The 22,522-nt window shown below is 35.7% G+C and overlaps 1 protein-coding gene across 1 annotated transcript; it reads right to left on the reverse strand.

Moving 5' to 3' along the window:
- Positions 1–1,032: 1,032 nt before the first annotated feature.
- Positions 1,033–4,077, reverse strand: LOC132300729 (lysine histidine transporter-like 8). Its single transcript, XM_059797938.1, has 5 exons — positions 3,364–4,077; positions 3,076–3,212; positions 2,522–2,949; positions 1,774–1,905; positions 1,033–1,663 (listed from the first exon to the last, which is right to left on the reverse strand). Exons 1-5 carry the CDS (start codon positions 3,765–3,767, stop codon positions 1,175–1,177), a joined length of 1,590 nt encoding a protein of 529 aa, XP_059653921.1. The 5' UTR covers positions 3,768–4,077; the 3' UTR covers positions 1,033–1,174.
- Positions 4,078–22,522: the final 18,445 nt, after the last annotated feature.

The following is a 22,522-nucleotide window of genomic DNA, read 5'->3' on the forward strand; positions in this document are numbered from 1 at the left end:
CATACTTATGAACAGTATCTGTACACAATACACGAACCCGAGCTCTGATACTAGTTTGTTATGAAAAAGGATTGAATAGGAGTTTATGATAACAAGAGAAAAATAATGACAAGAAAAATAAAATGACACACATACAAACGAGATAAGGATTTACATAGTTCGACTATGCCTACGTCCACATAGAAAAAACAAAACAATATTTCACTATGGGAATAAAGATATACAAGGCAAAGTGGCTCACACCCAAAACCTAAGTACACCCAAACTCTTCACTCACTAACTGATATTACAGACACACAACTGAATTGGTGATTTTGGATGCTCAAACACCATGGGAGCAAGGCTATTTATAGCCAAAATATCATTACGCAGTTTGCTGAACTTGGTGACCACGCATGGGTAGCTTACTAACTACACTCCTTGGCTGCCAAGAATTTCTGATGTAAGGGATGATGCAATATACTTGCTGATCACACAAATTTGTTGTCCCCAACTGCAGCCTCAATTTGAGTCATATGTTCAACAATAATAAAAAGGATACGCTTGCCATTTAAAGAGTGAAAAATTTTCTCTACTGTGTTTCTTAAAAGAAACTCTTTTTAACCAAACACTACACGAAACAATTTCAAAGCCGAAAAAGCCAAAAGTAGCGTTTGAAAAACCAATCCAAACATGCCCTTATTATTGGTAGGCTTGCTTGCTTTCGATGCTTACTCACCAACTTGAAGTTGGATTGAGAGAAATTTTTAGATAATCTCGGGACCATTGGTCTAGACCAATTACTACTAGACACACCTTTTATACAATTACTTACGTGTCCGATAGTGATTGGCCTGAAACCATGTAATACTTTCTCGTTTGATGGTCCAAAACATTAAGCACAATTGGAGCTCGACCCGTTTAGGTTCATAACATTGTCAATTAAGTTGGCCGTGCCAGATTTAATTCGAGAGAGAACATGTACAGTGAGAGAGTGTGGATAAATAAGATACACAAACATAGATAGTTGAAATGAAGAATAGAGAAATACCCTAGTGTCAATTCCTTTTCTTTCTTCAAATTGAATATCACAATTACATATAATGAATAATATATATATATCAAAGATTATTCCAAACTTACAAAAGCTTACACACTTCCAACTTCATATATTTCTACGCTAAATCTATTTGAATTAGTGAGGCTTAAAGAAGCTCACTTCAATACCAGTGTCAATCACAACATAAACTCCAGCTGCAATTAGTATCCCACTTAGGCCCATTCCCAATAGACCCAAGCTCCAATTCAGCCACCACACTGGACTATATTGCTTAGGCTTCTTGAGCTTAAGCCACATGAAACAGGGATAAGCTAGAGTAACCGGCAAAGCGATCCCTCCGATAAGTCCGGCAAGGCTTCCCAAGAAGGGGATTGCCACTGCAACAAAGAAGCACCCGTATCCAAACATAGCTCGCATAATTGCTCGGAGCCACCACGAGCACGGCTTCTTAAACCTAGTCGTGTATTTGGACTCCATGTCGTCGAACATTGGCATGCCGTATATTTGGAACGAGCTCAACGCGTTAATTATGACGAATAAGCTCGTTAGTCCTAAGATAAACTTAGAGGCATCTTCACCGTGGAACGCGTACAATGCTGTTAGCATACCTCCTTCTTTCGGGATCTGTCAATTGTAAAGCAAATTTTGTTTAGTAACATATTTTTAATTTTATTGTAACAAAAGCTTATAACACATGTAAATTAGAGTACTTTGATTGTTAGAATGGTACTTACCAAGTGACCATATGCCCAATAACCACCTATAGCAAGAGGGAATAAACACAAAGCTATTAGGGCATATGAGAACTTGACACCCCTCCACATTGGCACACGCGATGGAAACTTTTCACTTGATGGCATGGTCGCCTACAGTTAAAAAAAAAAAAAAAAAAAAAAAAATTGAGATTATAATAATATTTAGTAATTCAATTCAATACTTAACGCTAAAAACAAGTCTAAAATAAGTTGTGAAATTATAACTAGTTCTTAATATTTTTAGTATAAAGACCGACCCATGGTCAAAAGAATACTGCTAAAGACGAGGCCAAATTCGAAATGTGTTCATGTATGTACACAAGTATAATATCATACAATTGGTCAACAGTCAACGTTCAACCTGACACTCTTTTCTTTCTTCAAGATAAATATTTCTTACTATAATTGCAATCAAGTACCGTGCCAGCCTAGACTTTGGCCACTTTCAAAGTCCTTGCACCGTCACGAATGAAAAAAAAAACATACTTATATATATTAATTAACTACAACATGTGTGTACTTTAGTATATTTAATTTATGGAATCTATATACAAATCAGACCATCCAAATAAATTATATATAATTTACAGATTAATTAATATTTATTATTCAAAACACGTCATGCCATGTTCCATGATAATATTTGGCCAATAAAATAAAATAAAAAAATAAACTAGCCATAAATGAAAGTAAACAGTTGGTGAGAAGTTATTATTGGTTTGTATACCTGTATTTCAAGAATGAGATTGTGGCCTCTGAAAGCAAAAGCAATGATCCCAAGTGCGTTCAGGAGATCAAAAACCCTAACAATCTGACTGCTGCCTCTCACTGGATTGTATGACACGTTCGGAAGCCTCCCCATGGCCACCGACACCGCCCACATGAGCGTGCAGTATCCGACGGCGGTGATGGCTCCGACCAGCGACACGCCGGCGATGGAGTTGAGATTGGGCAGCTGAGACAGGAGCACGGCACCGCATGTGAACACCAGGTACCACTCCGCAGATGTTAATGTGCTGGCCGTGCATGTGCCCCCACAAACAAGATTAAAGAACAACTTGGACGTTGAACCTCCGATGATGATCAGAGCCACACATGTACCTCCTGCTAGATACATGATCGGAAACAGGGCCAGAAAATTGGCCGTCCTCTCACCTGTCAATTCAAAATAATCATTATAGAACACATAACACTGAGATATAGTTAATCGAAAATATTTTATTTTCGGAACAAGAAATATTTTATTTTCGGAACAAGAAAGAGTTTTAGAGCTAGGCTTACCAAAAGTTGCACTTGCTAGTTGCATGTATCGGCTGTAACGTATGCCGGTTTCCTGTGATTCATGAAGTTGTACCAGCAAGTATAGAGTGTAGAGTTGCCATATGAATGCTAGTGTCAAACATATTATTCCCCATGTCCTGCAAAATCATACATCAAAAAATATTTTCAATTTTAGCAATTAATACTCCGAAAATTGAATTAAAACTTAATTTCTCGGGTTATTCTCAGGTTTTGAGAACATTCACTATTGACTCCGAGAACTGAGTTGAGCAAAATATGATTTCTTACCACCCAAGAATGGTGAAGGCGACGGGGAGAACAAGGGCTTGGATTCCAATCCCAGAACAGAGAGTATGAAAGGCGGCGTAGTAGGCGTTTCCGTTTCGTGACTCGGTGATGGGAAGCCAAGCATCCTGTGGGTCGAGTTTGGTAAGATGGAGAGCCTTCCTGAGCGGACTCCCCAACGGAGTAATGAACCGCGGTGTCCGGATCAAGGGCGTCCTCCTGGGTGTTTGGGTCTTGGGTGTTTTGGACGGAACAATCTGTGTGTGCTCGTCAGTGGCGAGGAGCGGTGACCGTGATAGAGACGGGGAGTGGAACTGCGACGGAGGAGCCGATATAGGTGGCGGCGGTGTCACCGACGCAGGTCTCGGCGTTATCGGGGCTGATCGGATGTCATCAACGTCACCCATGTTGTAGCTCTCTGGCCTCTTCCAACTTCCCTAGTCTTTTTTAGTTTTTTCTCGACTCTACTCCCCTCTATTGTCCACACAAGTCACTCTTTGGGAACTTGTTATTTATAACCTTTCAAAAAATACTTGTTATTTATAGATGTTGCACTCAAAAGTGGTGTGGAAGTGAATTATGTAAGGAATGGTTTGTGAGGCCTTTAGAGATGGTGTGTATGCTGACCAAAAGTGTTGGTAGGCGTTTTCTGACTATTGGTAGGTGATGGAATAGAATAGTTATAAATGTATTGAAAAAACAAGATTGGCTGCTAATATTGTTTTTATAATCTTTTGAACATTTGTGGAATTTTAAGCCCACTTTCGAAGACTTAAAAGGAAGTCCTTCTAGTAACGTTCAAACTAAAAAAAAAAAAACCACAAGTTGGCCCCATTATGGCCTTTATTGCATTAATGGTTGACTTAGACCTATCACCTGTGAGCTTAGCCATTGTAACTTGTGAGGGAAGATAAATATTGCTAAGTTAACCAAATGTTGTTCTTCATTTTGTGTCACCCATGGTGTGACATAGTCACTAATATTCCAATGTTTTGTGAGCTATATCTCAGGACATAATTGTAAAAGATCTGGCAAGTGTGGGTAGTGATTCAGAAATCAAAAATACGGTTTGGTTCGGTCATGTGCACTAATGATTCAGTTTCCATTATATAAAAAAATAGTCAAAATTATAAAATCTCCTTATATTTTTAAAATTGTGCATAAAATCTTTAATAGAATTTCATATATATATATATATATATATATATATATATATATATATATTCCTGAATTAAAAAAAAAAAAGTAATTAAATTATCCCCATATCCGTGACTGACCCTCTTAATTTAGTTGTGAAATAACAAAATTGACCATGTTATTCAATGTTAAATTAAAATGTTGAAAATTATTATTTTAAAATTACAAAAATAATATAGGACCATTAAATAATGTTAAATTACAAAATTATTATTTAATATTAAATTATAAAATTAACCTTGCTATTTTAAAATTACAAAAACAATTTTAAAAAAATTATTATCAACATTTTAATTTTAAATTAAATAGCAATGTCAATTTGGTCATTTCACAATCAAGTTAACGAGTCGGTCACGAATATTGGGGCAACTTAATAAAGAATTTTACTTTTAAGAGTTTTTTAATTTTACTAGAGATTTTATGTATAATTTTGAAAATATAAGGGACTTTTGTAATTCTAATCCAAAAAAATATATATATGAAATTGTATGTTAAGATTGATTTTTTTTTTAACTTGTCAAACAAAGATGAGTAGCACAAATCAAAACATACAATCCTTACTTGCTAGAAGAAGAATATCAGGTAGAATATGGGCAAGAGCAACATCCTTAGGCAGAGGACTTCGGGAAAGCACTACAAGAGCATTGACCACCTCATTGTCATGCCTATGGACATGGCTAAGACAAGATGAGGCGAAACGCCGAAGCACCAGTTGAATATCAAAGGAAATGGCTTTAATGTCAACTAGCCCTGGATCAACGACAAAAATAGCTTTAACCACATCCAAAGAATCTGATTCAAACCAAACATGAGCAAAATGGAAAGATAACGCCCATAAGACTACTTTACGAAGAAATATAGCCTCGGCCGAAGTCGCACTAGATGCCGGGAACGAACTAAAAACCATAGCCTGCAGAATAGTGCCCGACGAATCTCGAAATACAGCTCCACCTCCCTCCACGTGGGAAGATTGAGAAAATGACGCATCCACATTACATTTAACAATACCTGGAGGAGAAGGCAGCCATCTTGACAATGAAGATGAGAAACGCGGACGAGAGTTGGAGGTAAGCTGACCTCGTGACAGACGCAAATATGAAAAGTCCAAGACCTCCTTGAATTCCCAAAAAGATGAACATGTCAAACTAACAATCTTCTGAGCATCCTAGAGCTCCCCATTAAAAACGAGTTTGTTTCTAGCATTTCAAATAAACCAGCAACAGAAAGCAACAAACCCCAATACATCTGATCCCCCTTCCTTAGGCCCCCATTGTTGAACCAAATGCAACTACCAATCCTTAAAAGAGGAAGGGTGAAGTCAAACTGAAGCGGGGAGAACTTCCAAACCTGCACGGAATGCGAATAGTGGAAAAACAAATGTTCAATAGATTCCTCTGCTATACCACAACGGGGGCACAAAACATCAACATCAAGACCATGAACGCTTAAGCGTTCACGGACTGGAATAACAAGCCACAAGAAATGTTGTATTTTTGGCGTAGTCCTACAAGACCAAAGACTGTCCCAAAAGGACTTACTGCCAGAATGTGAAACAGATGCCACCAAAGATCGGTCTCCACGGCCCAAAATACCATAAGCTAATTCATATGTTGATTTCACAGAAAACATACCATTGGATTCCAAGTCCCAACCCAGATTATCCGCTTTAAAAAATACACCAAAGCTCCATTTAAGTATAACATCAATAGTGGCAATCGAAAATAAGCTTCAAAGCAAATCCACATTCCATCATTGGACTGAAGGATCAAGCAACTCAGCCACAAATTAGGGAACCAAAGAATGTAGTGGCCTTGGAAGCGAAAAAAAGTGACCAGGCCGGAACCCAACGATCCATCCAAATATGAATAGATTGTTCGTTTCCCACGATCCATCAAGAGCTGGCGGCAATAAGAGATTGAGTTGACCAGATACTCCTCCAGGCCAGGAAGGATTGGATCCCAATTTGGCTTCCAAAAAGGATCAATGCTGAAAATATTTATCTTTAAATAATTTAAACGCCATACCTTGCTGAAGAACTTGAAAGTTCCACCTATGTTTAGCCAATAAAGCCGCATTAAACGCTTCGAAACTACGAAAGCCAAAGCCCCCATCCTCTTTATGCTCACATAAGGACTCCCATGTAACCCAGTTAATACTTGGAGAAGCTCTCGGCTTACACCACCAGAATCTACGTACGTGCCTCAGAAGGGATAAACATAGTTTACGTGTCAACTTGAAGCAAGACATCACATATGTTGGTAAAGCTCCCAAAACTGCTTTGATTAAAATATCCTTTCTAGCTGGAGACAGTAAAAGAGACTTCCAGGAGGCTAAATGATTAGAAACCCACTGAACAATATAGTGAAAAACGTCCCATTTTGAACGGCCAATAATTGCCGGCATACTTAAATACTTAGCACATAATTCTTCCTTGTGAATCCCCAACACTTGACATAAGCTGGACTTGACCTCCGCAGAGGTATTTTTGGAGAAGAAAATTGACGATTTAGAAATACTGATCTGTTGCCCAGAGGCTTTTTCAAACCGATTGAGAAAATTCTAAACGAATTGGATTTCTGAAGTAGAAGCCTTGAAAAAATTAGTTGAATCATCCGCAAAAAGTAAGTGTGAGATAATTGGAGCCTGTGGGCAGATGCGAATACCCAAGAGAATTTTATGTTAAATTGTCACCTACATAGAAAGAGAAAGAGCTTTTGCACACAAAATAAATAAATATGGGGATAAGGGATCTCCCTAGCGTAAGTTGCGGGTAGGTAAAAACATCTCCATAGAGCTACCATTAATAACCGAAGAGAAAGATGCCGTAGAGATGCAAGCATGTATAATTTTGATTCAATGAGTATGAAAACCCAATTTAGCAAGAATTGTTAACAAAAAAGATCATTCAATGCGATCGTAAACCTTACTTGTGTCAAGCTTCAATGCAAGAAATGCATGTTTGTCTTTCTGTTTATTTTTAAGATAATGCAGCATTTCATGGGAAATAAAAAGATTCATTCCGTTTAAGAGAAAATTTTAAAGTACTAATATAAACCAAACTAGAATATTTATACTTGTGTACCTTGCGGCCCCGCACTAAATGTTCATAATTCATAATTGTGTGTATATGCATTAAGTAATTAGTTGGTTAACTTTTTTGCACGTTCAGATTCAATCAATATTTTATATATAACCATCTTTGTAACATTGACCTCATTCATATATAAATAAGTTAATAAAATAACATTCTACCTTTGGTGGCGTATTATTTTACTACCATGTTATTAATTAGTAGATCTGAGAAATAAGAAATATACTCTTGACAGGGGACTGAAGGTGACATTATACAGATCAAGGAAACGAAAACAAAAATAATCTCTCTTAGAAATAACTCTTGACAGGGGACTGAAGGTGACATTGTGACCTACAGATGAAGAAGGAATCAAAAACAAAAATAGCCTCACTCTAAAGGTGAAAGTAAGGTTGCATACATTTTATCATTTTCTCATCATCTCTATTATTTTTATTCTTGACAGGGAACTAAAACTATTGGTTTAAATAAGATTTGATTTAAGTTAAAGTAAGTATCATTAAACTAATTAAGTATTTTAATAGGAGTAATTAAATTCAATCAGTATAACTGAATTGATGATCTTATAAGGTTTGACTTAGATAGGTCCATCAACTCGGTTTGGTTCCAATTTTGTTAGAATTGTTATTATCGTTTTGATTCTATTTCACTTTTTAAACTGAATCAAATCAGACGGTGTGCTATCAAATATGTGTTTTAAATTAAATTCACAATATTCTTTATTACATTCCAATTTCTTCCCGCTACCTCTTAAGGAAAATCTTGAATTAGATCCCAAATTGACAGATTAGTGTAAGCTTATCCATGGAGTTATGCACTCTTCAAATAAGAATCCATTTTATAAAATATTCTAGCTTTCGTGCTTTGGTGGGCCTTCGAGATCCTTTCGATGACCTATGTTGTGTTGAAGAGATATTTATATAATTCAATTGATCGCGTAAAACCTGCGGTGGCAACCGACCTGGAAAAAGTATACAAAAAAACAATATATATATATATATATATATATATATATATATATATATATATATAAAATAATTAATAATTTACTCTCCAACCAACAAAGTAATGTGATAATTTATCTTAAATAACGTATTTACATATGTTCACACGTGACTTTAGAATTCCCAATAAATTCAGTAAAGAAGATGAATGAATTTAAGTTCATTCATAAAGAATAATGTGAAACCTATTTATTAGTGTGATCTGTACATGATTTTAATCAAAGCTCATTAACTTGGATATACTATGTATCTTCTAAAGTCGTGAACTTCGAAAATGACACATTTATGGTAAACATTCTAGAGAGGTCTATATAATGACCACTGATAAGAATAAGGACAATGGATAGGATTTTTTTTTTCAAACTTAAACTACCAGCAATCTTTTATGATTTTTATCTTCCCTATTTTCAGATTTGAACAATTGTATCAGAGGGTATCTTATCCATTATAACTTACACAATATGATATTTATTTTGAATATCAGGGTATTGATCAAATAAAAGTTGGCAATGGCACATGTTTGCTTATTAAAAATATTGGATATTTAAAATTTCCTTGGACCTCTCTCTACATTTAAATAATATTTTGCATGTTCATTCTATCACTGAAAATTTTCTTAGTATCTCACAATTTACTTATGATAATAATGTTATTTTTTAATTTCATTGTGTGACAATTTACTGAAAATTTTCTCAGTATCACAATTTACTAATGACAATAATGTTATTTTTTAATTTCATTGGCAAGCAAATACATTGTGATTGAAATAAGTTTAGACTTTGATTAAATATCGGAGATATAGCATAAGTAGCCTCCCCCACTTTTTAAAGGTGGAGTGTTTCCTCTACCTTTAAAAAGTGGGGAGGCTATTATGTTTTAAATATCAATCTAATTTATAAAATAATTGATATTCACTTAATTTTACATTTAACATGGAGAACTAATCTCTAGTATTATATATTCTTAATTTTTTGTGACTCAGTTCATTCACAAAAGAAGAACAAACAAAAGAAGAAAAAAATAGGAAAATATAACAAAAATGTAATCCATTAATTCAAGCAATTATAATTCATGTAATTGAGAAAATAGTGTCCTTTATCATGTTATCATATAAAATCATATACACTACTTAACTTTTCATGTTCAAAGTTATTTTATGACAATCGGTGACGAACGAATTTAAAAAAGAAACGATGAATAGTCAAATATAATTTATCAAAATCCCAAGAGGCATTAGTATAATTTAACTTTCACTTTCTTTTACTTTCTCTCACCCTCTAATGGATGGAGATCAAATACAATCATCAGTAGTATGACATATACATGATTATTTGTGAGTATTATGCAGGAGATGTAATTGGTAAAAAATCGTGCAAGTGTTATAGTGATATAAAATATAAAATGTTACAGGGTTTATGTAACACGCAATCAAATTCTCAATAAAATTCAAAATGGAATTGATCAAAACTGATCTTATAGTGTTCAGATTGATTTGATTGAGACGGCTCAATTAGATGTTTTTAGTTCTCATTTTGTTAGATCCATAATGATTGGTTTTGTTTTAATTAACCTTCTAACCACACCCCAAAATGATGTCAGCATGATAGACAATTGCACTATGGAGGGTCCTCTCTCTCCTGTCGTAGGCGAGCGAAACATTGGCCGCCTAAGGTCCCCCACTACAACCACGAACCAGATTGAAGCTAGTTGCATGTATCTATCTGCATGTAATAGAGAAAATAGTGACCTTTATCTTGTTATTATCATTTAAGAAAAATGACAAATTAATGGCTTTATTTACGCAGATATTTTAATCCTAAGCTATGAGTTACAAAGGATACTTGTTTCAAATCGGATCCGAATAAAAAGTGAAATGAATATAAATTGATGGATATGCAACATTACCTAATAATTTAAACTTTTGAATAAATGAACAAGCGCCCACGCATTATAATTAGTATCAGAATCAGACCTAGTTATTGATTCGGTATCACGCCAAGCGTCCGAGTGAGTCCACTTGGATAGACAAGGTGGCACAACCGCAACGAAGATGTTACAAGTTTAAGTACAGGAGAATGTTACGAGGGATACTTGTCCCACATGGGATCCGGATGAAAAATAAAATAGGTATAAATAGGTGAGTATGCAACATACCCAATAATTTAAGCTTTTGAAGAAATAGACAAACGCTCATCCGTTATGCCACTTTCAAAGGCTAAACAAAGTTTAGGAGAGTGTGAGAGTGATTTTCTTGCTAATAGATAAAAAAGAAAAAACAAATTAAGCTATGCCCCTGACCTTGACACCTCCGGTGTAGACGTGTGCTTGCCTTATGATCTAGGTAACGCTATAAACTCACCCGTATAAGTTCATAACCTTTTTCATCCTTACATGATGTGGGATAAGAACCTCTAACAACCAACTCTCCCTCATGTATTTTAATGGACATAATAAAAGGTAAATAAACTTAGATGTTATGTTAGAATTCAACATGATTTCATCAAAAGGTTGTTTTCTTAATTCAAATTTGTGTGAATAGAGCTTATGTGTACATCAAACAGTGGGTCCTCGAGTCCCAAGATTTTAAAATATATTTCTCATTCCATGGCTTAAGTTTTCTTTCACCCTCGGTGAGTAGTTTAAGGTTTACATTGTAATAATAAACATGGTTTCATGTTAAAAATCAAAAAATCAAAATCAAAATCAAAATTGTTAATGTGAATTGAAACGGAAGGGCTTGGTTTAAATGGTGGAAAACATTCATTGACCCATGCCACATTTCAGCGTGCATTGAGTCAATCATTCCACGCTAATATATTTAAAGTATTGCAATCAATACATATACGTATTAAAGACCACCCCCGCCCCCCCCCCCCCCCCCCCCTCCCAAAAAAAAAAAGCTGTACAAACCCTAATAGGTCGGAGGTTCGAGCCTGGATCATTGACACCCCCCCCCCCCCCCCCACCCCACAAAAAAAGCTGTACAAACCCTAATAGGTCGGAGGTTCGAGGCTGGATCATTAACAGTTAGGAGAAAATTTTTAATGCGTCTGTTACACCATGCAAATGGTGCATTTGACTATTTATTAGTGTGCATGTAATACATGCGCAGTCCACATGTTGCACGGTGCAATGAGAGCGCCAAAGTTTTTTCTCACGAGTCAAGTTCTCTCGGCTTCTAAGTTTTACAATTCACTTTTTTTTTTTTTTTTTTTTCTTCTCAAAACTAGAAAAAAGAAGAAATATTTCAAGCCTGTAAAAGTGAAAATGAGGGAAATTTTCTTATATTCATTATTTTGTATGACTTAATTATTTTCACAAAGCAGATACTTTGATAGCCAAGTGGGTTAGTATCTCCGGTGAATTTTGGAGTGTTAAGTTTCGACTCTCTGCATCTACTAATCTAAATTCTAACCCTTCTTGCCTATTTTACAGAGATACCATTCACTCTCAAGCGTATTTGCTAGGTTAGTTCAAAAGAGAAAAGATGGGTTCGAAATCCATCGTGAACATTTAAATGAAGTGTGCGAGTATTTTCTTACTAATTAAAAAATTAATTAATTTTTCTATTAATAAATGAAAAACTTTTTTTCTTTTTTTCACTATATATTCTTGTTACTTAAAACTGTTCCCTCTCATGTAATTTTTTGGAAAAACTTCTTTTTTCTTTTTATCACTATATATTCTTGTTATTTAAAACTATTCCCTCTCATATAATTTTTTGGATCCGTCACTCGCAATTAGAACATCAATTCTTTCCCGTCATCTCCAATCTTATAACTGTTAGAAAAATAGCACATCACTATTTTTATTTGAATTAAGATGTGTATTATTATATTATAACACAGTGGACAGTTAGAATGTTAGAATAATTTTTTTTTAAAATTATATTAAGAAAAAGGCAATTATCCAAGGCAACCTTAGACAAAGAACTAAAGCGATTATTAATATGCATAACAAATCAAAGTTTATAATTGGTCCAAGTAATAACTCCATATTCACAATTATGCAGTAGGAAGGAAGGAAGGAAGAAATATGAAAATAAAATAGGAAGGAAGAATAAACTTTCTTTGTTCGATACAGAAGAGACAAGAAAAGAAATGGTAATTTGAGGGATGTGTCATCTTTCATTCTTTGTAAATTTTGATCCATTCAAAATTGGGTGGAAGAGAGACGGAATAAAAGTGTACTATTATAGAAGTTTAAATTAATTGTTATCCTAAATTACACACATTTTAAATTACAATATTATCCTCTATAAATTACAATATTATAGATATTACTGAATATAATGGTAAAACAATTTAAAACTTTATCTTTTCTACCTTCATAATTAACATAATAAATTATGAATTTATTCTATTATCTTTCATCCAACCGAATAAAAAAAGAAGGAAATACACAATTTCTTCCATAGTAATGTCTCATATATCCCCTCTTCTCTCACGTCCATCCAATTTTAGACATATTTGTCTCATTTTCTAGGAATCTTCAAATTTTCTAGGGGTGCAACTTAGGTTGGGAAATCCGAACCCAACCCGATTTTTCGCAGGCTTGGATCGATAATCATTTTTACAATTAAGATTGGGTTTGGGTTGAAAAATCTCAACCCGAATTGAATTAGGGTTGGGCTTAGGTTGAAGTGCTAGCAACCTGAGCCAACCCGAATTATAATATTATTTTCATATATATTTTTACTTTAAAATACATTATATATAATATTTAAACGGTTTATCCCATTTTTTTTGACAAATGAAAAGTTGACTTGTGGCGAGTTCCAAGGGAACTTGCCACTCCAGATTAGTTCCAGCAACTGGAAGAGGAATGTTACCCTACAAGCAGTCCCACATAGCATGCAGTGTAGAACCACTTAGATCTACCACGTGGCACTAAAGACCAGGTCAATGGTAAGGGGAAATTTGGTGAGATGAGAGCCCACCATAAGAGCATATATGGTCTATTACTGCCACATGGCAAACATCTAGAAAACTATGTATACCTTTGGCTTAGTCATCAAGAATGGCAACTCTTCTCACTCCTATAATATCTACTAGTTTGTATGAGTCACTCCAAAAATAAAGGCAACCACTCACCTTATTTAGGTGAGGAGGTTGCTAAAAATTAGCAAGTGGGCTGAAAACATGATGCATTTACCAAAAAAAAGTTAAGGAAAACGTGGGACACATGGCATGATTTAGACCTTCTAGGTGGAAGTTCTTAACTGCTGCTGGAAACTGTCGCCTTTCCATCTGGGCAATTCCAGATCATGAGTAAACGCTTGCAAACATGCATTCAACCGCCAAAGACCACTATTTATTAGTTATAGATCATGGGAGAACATGATTTTACACATGTCAATATTAAGAGAAAGCTGGAAGATCATGGGACACTTGGCAATCTGAGAACACGTGGAAGCTGCTGAAACTGCTACATTTCCAATTTCTGCAAGAAAACTCTATAAATAGAGCACTTAGGCCTAACTTGCAAACTCTGTTAAACACACACAACAAATAGCACATTCACTTCCTTTATTTCATGTATCTTTACATTCCTGTAATGTATTTACATTGTGTCTAATTTAAGTGCAACACTTATTTTTCCTACTTTCCAGCAAATCGTCCATAACTTTTATTACAAGTCCTACACTTTCCATACCATCTTCATTTTTCACTAGCTATAGAAAAGTCTCGAAGTTCTTTTTTAAGGCAAAAAGAACCTCTGAATATGGTCATTCCAAACCTTCAAACAATCGTCTGATCTCTACAATCTTTAACTGGAATATTGTTTGGATATTCACTTTAGAACGACAGCAGTTCATGTCAAGTCCGCTTCCCATGATTTTGCTTTCCACTCACCCGAAAAGCGGAATCGTGCCTTTTTTCTAAGCCAAACATAAAATATGATTACTTTTTTTTTCTTTTCAACTTCCTTTATTAAATCTTAACTCATTGTATCTTAACATTTAGGAGACTTAATTTTCTAAAAATTTGTTTGTAATTTATTAAAAATCTACAAAAAGTCTTGAACTTTATCTTATTTAAGAGTAATTTAATTTAAAACTAATTCAAGATCATATTAAATTTTTGATGTGAAAATTAGTTATATGAATAATTCGAATTAATTTAAAATTTTAATACGAAATTATATTTTTTTATAAAATATTAAATATCTAGAGAGTATTGTATGAAAAATAATAGGAACCGATGAATCATGACCGTAATGGTGGGCTCCCTACATTCAATGACAAAGATGACCCGAGATACCACGGTATATTTAATACTTTTCTGGTGCCTTTGAGGGCGGGTTAAGCAACACGTTTGGATTCCTTAATTTTCAATTAATTAGTTATAAGTATCTTTCTTCCCGGATAGAATGGATTTTTGCATGTGGGTTGGCAGCTATAGATGGACCAAGTATTTGGTTGTTGACCACACACCATGATAGGGACGATTATGTAATTAATGTTGACATATACTGCTGTCCAATAGATATCGTATCATAATCTTTGGAATATGACAAGAAGATACATACCAATACGGTAATAGTACAGTGGTAACTTGGTTTAAGTCTCTAGAGAAGTAAATATGAGTTTTTTTTCAAAAAAAAAAAAATTTAAGAGAAATGTTAAGGACGATTGCTGCTGTTGTTAATTATTTGTCTCCTTATTTGTAGGACACTAAAAACATGCATTTTTAAAGATTAAATTTTCCTTCAGGTTTTTTTTAAGAGTATTTTATTTTATTTTATTTTATAACTAAAACTAATTTCATAATTTTACATTCAATTAAAACTTATCATATTAAAAATCCACAATTAAAGTGTATATATATAATGCAAATTATGTAGTATAATATAAAGAATAAATGCATAAGTAACGTTGCCCTGAATCAATATGCATGTATGGAAAGGAGTCCATTACCGTAAGGTTAGCTATATATATATATATAATATATGTATAAATAATACACGTATACAATAATAAATACAATAAAGTTTATGTATATATTGATAAAAATTAGGTTTTCAACGTTAATGATATATTTAATCTTGATCATTGATGTTGATCAATAACAAATAGATACGATTCTTTTAACTATAAAATTAAAAAATTGATCCCTGATGTACTTGGCAGAGGAGCCACTTTATTTCTATCTTTGCAATTTTCTTGCTTCAGATCCAAGGGCGGAGGGAGGGGTGGGCGGAGGTGGGCTTCAGCCCTCCCCAAAAAAGGAATTTTTTTTTTTTACTATACTACTTTTAGCCCAGTCCAAAAAAAAAAAAAAAAAATTTAACCCACTCAAAATTAACCCAATATAGAATTAGCCCACCCCAATCAGCAACCTTGGATCGCCCTTGTTCAGATCATGTTGTCTTGGTTTCTAGATGCAGAGAAAGAAGAGGAGACTTGGATGATAGAGAGATGTTAAAACACTAAAATGACTTTGGGGGGTGACCACTTTATTATAGCTTGTTGGTAAAAAAAACGTATTGGTGATTTCTTATTGCAGAACACATTGGTCGCAAAGCTGGCGGTCATAATTGCAAGACTATATATCATTTTCTAATGTTAAATGTGTAACTACTTAATTTCATCGATACTTACATTCACGTTTTCCTTTCTCTGCTTGTTTTTCATTTCTTTTCCTCGGACCAGGCCCCTAAGGTCCACAAGGGCAACTACCAATGACTTTTTTTGTTCTTTTATATATTTATATATATATATATATAGGTTTCACCCTCACTTTATTTTTAACCTTTTGAACTGTTATGGTTTCTTTATTTTTAAGCTTTGGATTATTGTGTGCAGGTGCAAAAATTCGCAGGAATGGTCAGCGCAATTAATGCAAAATGTGAGATATAAAGTTGTATGTTGGCAAATCTTGAAGTCAAAACTTAACGATGGCATTAATTTTTGTTTATTTCGAGTCCCAGTCTTTTAGAGCTAAAAAGCAAGTGTCTCTTATCCTTAAATCGGTTGAGAATATCATTTAGAATAGGTAAGCATTTGAGAAATGCTTTTAAGTATTTTTAAAGTTGGATATGAGAATTTAGGTTGGAAATGGAAATAACATTAAGCAAAGTCTAAACCTATTGTACTTTACTTTAGAACCGGTTATACTTTCAGCACAAAATCAGCTCTCCGAACATTTGGAAACGGTTGCATTTCCATGTGTGTGGAGGGAAAAATTTCCCTCCAATAAGAATGAAACACGTCACCACTCTACAAATTTGCATTTAGGAGATCTCAGAAGCCCATCCGGATCAAGCCCAAGTTACGCTGTGCTTTAACTCATTATCATTTATGTTGGGCCTCCAAAGCCAGGCAAGAATATCGATCAACCCAACATCACCGCTGTTGGAGTTTTGGTCCATTAGTCAAGTCACTTACACCAAACCACATCCGGCCCAAGTATAACAAAATATGGCTCAGTCCTATTAAGCAAAGGAATCAACCCAAAAGGAAAGTCTTTATACAAAGCAAGTCCTGCGTAGGAAATACCATACAATGGAAAGAACTCTATTTGTAAAGAAATTCATGTAAGGAAAGAATTGGAGGACAAGTAACGTGAGTCCTACCATAATTTTACCAAATTTTGTGTATAAATAGAGGCCTAAACTTCCAATAAAGGGACAAGCAATTCAATTCTTCAATAGACACTGTTCTTGTTTATTCTGATTGTTTGTTGAGTGTGTGGTATTATTTTCTCGCGATCGTAATTGGTTGGGCGAAATTTTGCACCTACACTTTGGCGCCGTATGTGGGAAACGTGTGCAAATATATTCCCACTCTTGTTTCACAGGTGAATCCTGTAACTACCATCCAGAATGTCGAACGGAGGATCTTCAACGGATCAACATACGGAGTTGATGCAGAAGATGCGTGAAGAGTTTCTACACCAGTTTGATGTACTTCGTCAGGCAAATGAAACAAGCGTGGCTCAGATCGCCTTGCTTCAACAACAAAATAACACTCTACAAGCAGCGATAACTCAGTTGGCACCACCGCCACCAGTGGGTGACACAGCGGCACCCCCTAATCAGAATGTTCCTCAGATTACCGGACTTCCGCCCAATGGGGCTCCACCTAATGGGGCACAACCCAATGAGGCTCAGCCGAATAAGGTTCAGCAACAACAGAGGGCAAGATCCGAGGCTGTAGCTTTGGATAACGTCCCTCGTTGCACACAGGACGAGCAAGTCGAATCCAGTCATAAGCTCACGGTGTGGTCCAATGGAATCCCAGATGGTGTAGGAGTTCAGGATGCCTTTGATGAGAAAAGACTCCTGAAGATTCAGACACCTGCCGAGATGGCTAGAGAACACAAAAATTCCTTGGTCATAACTCCTTTCACTGATGATGTGTATTTGGTTGAGAGGCCCAAGAAGTTTACCATGCCTTCTTTCACCCAGTTTGATGGAACGGGGGATCCTTCTCGGCACTATAAGTGCAAAAATTCGCTCAACTTTGACAAGTCAACGAATTCTCTACAATTATTACACCCAAAATAATAATATAGAACAAACAATGAACTAGAGAAATTATATAGAGATAAGGGGATATTTTGATGATATGACCGAACCTAGGATTACCTAGATTACCTACGTATCTCACATGGAGCATGGGAATCAGGTCGAAACATAGTTCTGGCAATGAGAATTGGATCTCTCTTTTTTGGGGGGCTTTGCCCTTTTTTTTTTCTCTGTCCCCTTATTGAGGGTCCTGAGCCCTTTTTATATAGGAAAAATCATAATCGATTCCTTTTAAGACTCACATTGCTTGTCCCTTAAAAATCTGAATTACATCATACTTTCCTTATAACAAGGATTTACATTATTTGGTTTCCATAGATGATAATTCTTCTTCTAATAGAACTGTTACTAAAAATGGGTTTAGTAACATATTCGTAATTGGGCTTGGGGGTTTTATCATCTTGGGCCTTCTTAATAAGTTCAGCCCATTATGCTTAATTAACATGGTCCAAGCTTCTTGTAGAGGCCAATTTAAAGGTTGAATAGTCTCAGTATTTGTGGTAGTCCCCTTATGTGCTGATGTGTCTTGTTTTAATTGGAAGGGGAGATTTTTGCCCCCACACTTTGCCCTCAATTTCCTTTTGTTTGACGTGACAGCCATAACTAAAGGGAATTAATTGTAGCTAATAATGGTAATTGTAGTAAATCAAAATGTCCGAGGCTTGAGGCTCCTTGGCTATGCGCCTGAGGAATTTTTTGATGTCTTCGGACTCTTGAGATCCTAGTTATTTGATTGATGCCTTTGGGGTCCGAAACATGCACTTTACTGATTCCTTTGAAGTTTTGTGGTCCAAATCATGCTTTTCCTTGACAGTGATATATGCCTTGGAGTAGTTTAATATCTTCGGAATATTGAAGTCCGAAGCATGTAATTCCTCGGCCTCTGCATGTGCCTTAAGGAATTTACTAATGTGGGACCCTTGGGATCCGAAGTTTATAGTTCCTCGGTTTCTGTTTTCGCCTTAGAAGAATTTTATTGATGCCTCCGGACTATTGAGGTCCGAGGCTTGTATTCGGACTCTTAAGGTCCAAAGCTTGTTGTTCTTAGACTGTGCGCCTTAAAGGAATTTATTGATACCTTCGAACTCTTAAGATCCGAGGCTTGTGATATCCTTGGCTTCATGCCTAAGAGGAACTCTTCGGACTCGTGGGTCCGAAGATTTCAAAAGTGAGAGATGGTCTTCAGAATCGTAGGTCCGAAGATTTCAAGAGTGAATAATGATGGTGATCATTTTTAATGATCATCCTGGAGATCAACATAGTGTTTTTCTTGAGCAATTAGCTTCAACTTTCCTGATTAGCATTCCGAGGTAATTTATTTTAATCCTCGTCACTGCTCTGTGCTTCAGAGGATATAAAAATTTTAACCATCGACTTCTTTGAGTTTGAGGTAATTTTCATTTCATTTTGTTCCGCGGCACTTTTTTTGTCTTAAAGAAATTTTGAGATACTCGAACTCTTGAGGTCTGAAGGCGAATGTTTATTCCTTGGCAGCTCTTTGTGCCTTAGAGGAAACTTGAGGTCCTTGGACTATTTGAGTTCCAAAAACGAATTTTATTCCTCGGCAGCTCTTTATGCCTTAGAGGAATTTAGTGATACCTTCGGATTCTTGAGATCCGAGGTATCTATTTGACTGGTATCCTCAGACTCCTGAGGTCTAGAATGTGTGTCTCCTCGGCCTCTATATGTGCCTTAGAGGACTCTTATTGATGCCTTTGAATTCTCAACTTTTGGAATATGTGCTGCATTCATGCTATCATGATCCGAGGAATTTGAAAAGGATAGGCTCAAGAAAGAGAGTCCCTTGTTATGTAGGTTTCTGATTGAGCGATTTCGCTTAAAGACCTATTTATTAAGGGCCCCTTTCTTAGCGATTGACAATTGTGGGATTGCACTATATATTGAACTCACGTTTTTCGTTATTTACGATGTGGGACAAAACTTTTAACGGGTTATACACTATTAGGCCAAGTATGTGGGCCTGTGAGTATGACGGTCATAAAGAATATTTGCCCTCATTTAGGTTCAAACCTATTGACGTAACTTCGGACTTTTTGCATCCGAGGTGGTAAGTTCCTTGGCCATGAGTCTGAGAGGAACTGTATTATACCGGACTCTTGAGGTCCGAGGGCATGTAGTTCCTCGGCCATGAGCCTGAGAGGAACTGTATTGTACCAGACTCTTGAGGTCCGAGGTATGTAGTTCCTCGGCCATGAGCCTGAGAGGAACTATAATGTACCAGATTCTCGAGGTCCGAGGTATGTAGTTCCTCGACTATGAGCCTGAGAGGAACTGTATTTAGGCCAAATAGTCTGGGCTTAAAAAAGAGAGAATATATTTTCTTTTCTTAATATCTTTTTCCTCGGCTATGAGCCTGAGAGGAACTGTATTGTGCCGGACTCTTGAGGTCCGAGGGCATGTAGTTGCTCTGCCATGAGCCTGAGAGGAACTATATTATACCGGACTCTTGAGGTCCGAGATATATAATTTCTCGGCCATGAGCCTGAGAGGAACTGTAATGTACTGGACTCTCGAGGTCTGAGGTATGTAGTTCCTCGGCAATGAGCCTGAGAGGAACTGTATTTAGGCCAGATAGTCTGGGCTTAAAAAAGAGAGAATATATTTTCTTTTCTTAATATCTTTTTCGGGCTGCTTATATTGCCCCCATTATAGAAGGTATTGCTCCCATGAAGGAAAGAAAAAATATGTCTCGTTTGATGGCGGCGATGTAGATAATTTGCATGAAAGTGTATTCCTCGGCACTATTTTGTGCCTTGTAGGATTTTACATGAAAATCTAACCTTTGACTTATTTGAGTTCGAGATAATTTTCATATAATTTTATTCTTTTGCACTTTTTGGTGCCTTGGAGGAATTTTTGATGCCGCTGGACTCTTGAGGGCCGAGGCTTAATTTGTTGTTCCTCGGCATTGTGCCTTAAAGGAATTTTTGATACCGTCGGACTCTTGAGGTCCGAGGCTTAATATGTTGTTCCTCGGCATTATGCCTTAGAGGAATTTTTTATGCCGTCGGACTCTTGAGGTCCGAGGCTTAATATGTTGTTCCTCGGCATTATGCCTTAGAGGAATTTTTGATGCCGTCAGACTCTTAAGGTCCGAGGCTTAATTTGCTGTTCCTCGGCTTTGTGCCTTAGAGGAATTTTTGATGCCGTCGGACTCTTGAGGTCCGAGGCTTAATTTGTGGTTAGGCTATTTGCCACTTTTTTCTTTTTAGACCAGGTGGCTCTTCGTGCCTTTTGCTTCCACGCATGCACATCTGCCTCAATTATGCTTGGTACTTCCAGAGTTCGATGATGCTTTGGTGATAGATCTAGGCAATCAATGAGACTTTATATGTTGAACTGATCAGTAGTCATAGTTATAGATAACATCACCTAGACAAGCTCTACCACTCTGCAATGACAAATAAATTATGGACCATAGATAGTGGTACCAAAGACAAGCATGGCATCATTATGAACAAGAGGGGAAATTTATATCATAAGAATAAATTAACCTTATAATTGCATGTATATATATTTATTCAAACAATATAATGAATAATTGTCTAAAGCTTAGAACATCAGTTGAGATATATTTGGCACCTCACACATATATATATATATCATTGACAACCATATCTAAGCACAAGTTGTATGTTAACTCTTTGTGTGCATTCTAATATATGCTATGCAGTGCTTGCGAAAACACTTTCCTGCTATTATCAATTAATTGATTAATTGCAAATTTAAATGTACCTCCATAACTGAAATGAAGAGATGAGTGTAAATGAATGCATTCGTGCATATAATTTAAAGTTACATCATTTATGCTTATAGCAAAACAGAATTTATCTGTTCTTTTGGAGAAAAATCGGTAAGGGGAGTAGTTGTAGTGCCACTATGGCAACTCCTTGTGCTGATAATACCAATATATGGCATAATAAAAATTTTACTCCTTCATTTTTATTTATGAGTGGCATAATAATGGACTTCTAGAGCAAGGTTATAGTTATCCTGCTAGCTTCATTAGAATTCTTCCTTAGAATTTTTCTAGTGACATTCTATATTGGGAGGGAAAGAATGAAGAACCAGTTGAATTATGCCATTCAATTAAATTAAAATCCTGATCAAAATTAGCTAAATTAATAAACACTTGTCCAGAATAACTAATATCCCATATATGAATAGTTAGTTTCCCAAGTATGATAGAAATCAATTCCTATAACTGTTTTATTTTTATACCAACATCCTCTTTCATTTAAAGAAAAGAATAATGATCAAGGAAGTTGGGATTTGCAAGGGCTCATGCCAAGTTAGATCTCTTTTACTTACCAATAGC

The sequence above is a fragment of the Cornus florida genome, unplaced genomic scaffold (genome assembly GCF_030987335.1).
Source record: "Cornus florida cultivar Cherokee Brave unplaced genomic scaffold, ASM3098733v1 CherokeeBrave_3.0.0_Hap2_Chr03, whole genome shotgun sequence".
In the NCBI taxonomy this organism is placed as follows: Eukaryota; Viridiplantae; Streptophyta; class Magnoliopsida; order Cornales; family Cornaceae; genus Cornus; species Cornus florida.

Coding starts and splice junctions, on each gene's coding strand:
- LOC132300729 (XM_059797938.1), bottom strand. CDS start 3,767: ATGGGTGACGTTGATGACATCCGATCAGCCCCGATAACGCCGAGACCT. Junction 3,213..3,363: donor GCCTTCACCATTCTTGGGTG/GTAAGAAATCAT, acceptor ATGATTTTGCAG/GACATGGGGAATAATATGTT. Junction 1,664..1,773: donor ATTGGGCATATGGTCACTTG/GTAAGTACCATT, acceptor TACAATTGACAG/ATCCCGAAAGAAGGAGGTAT.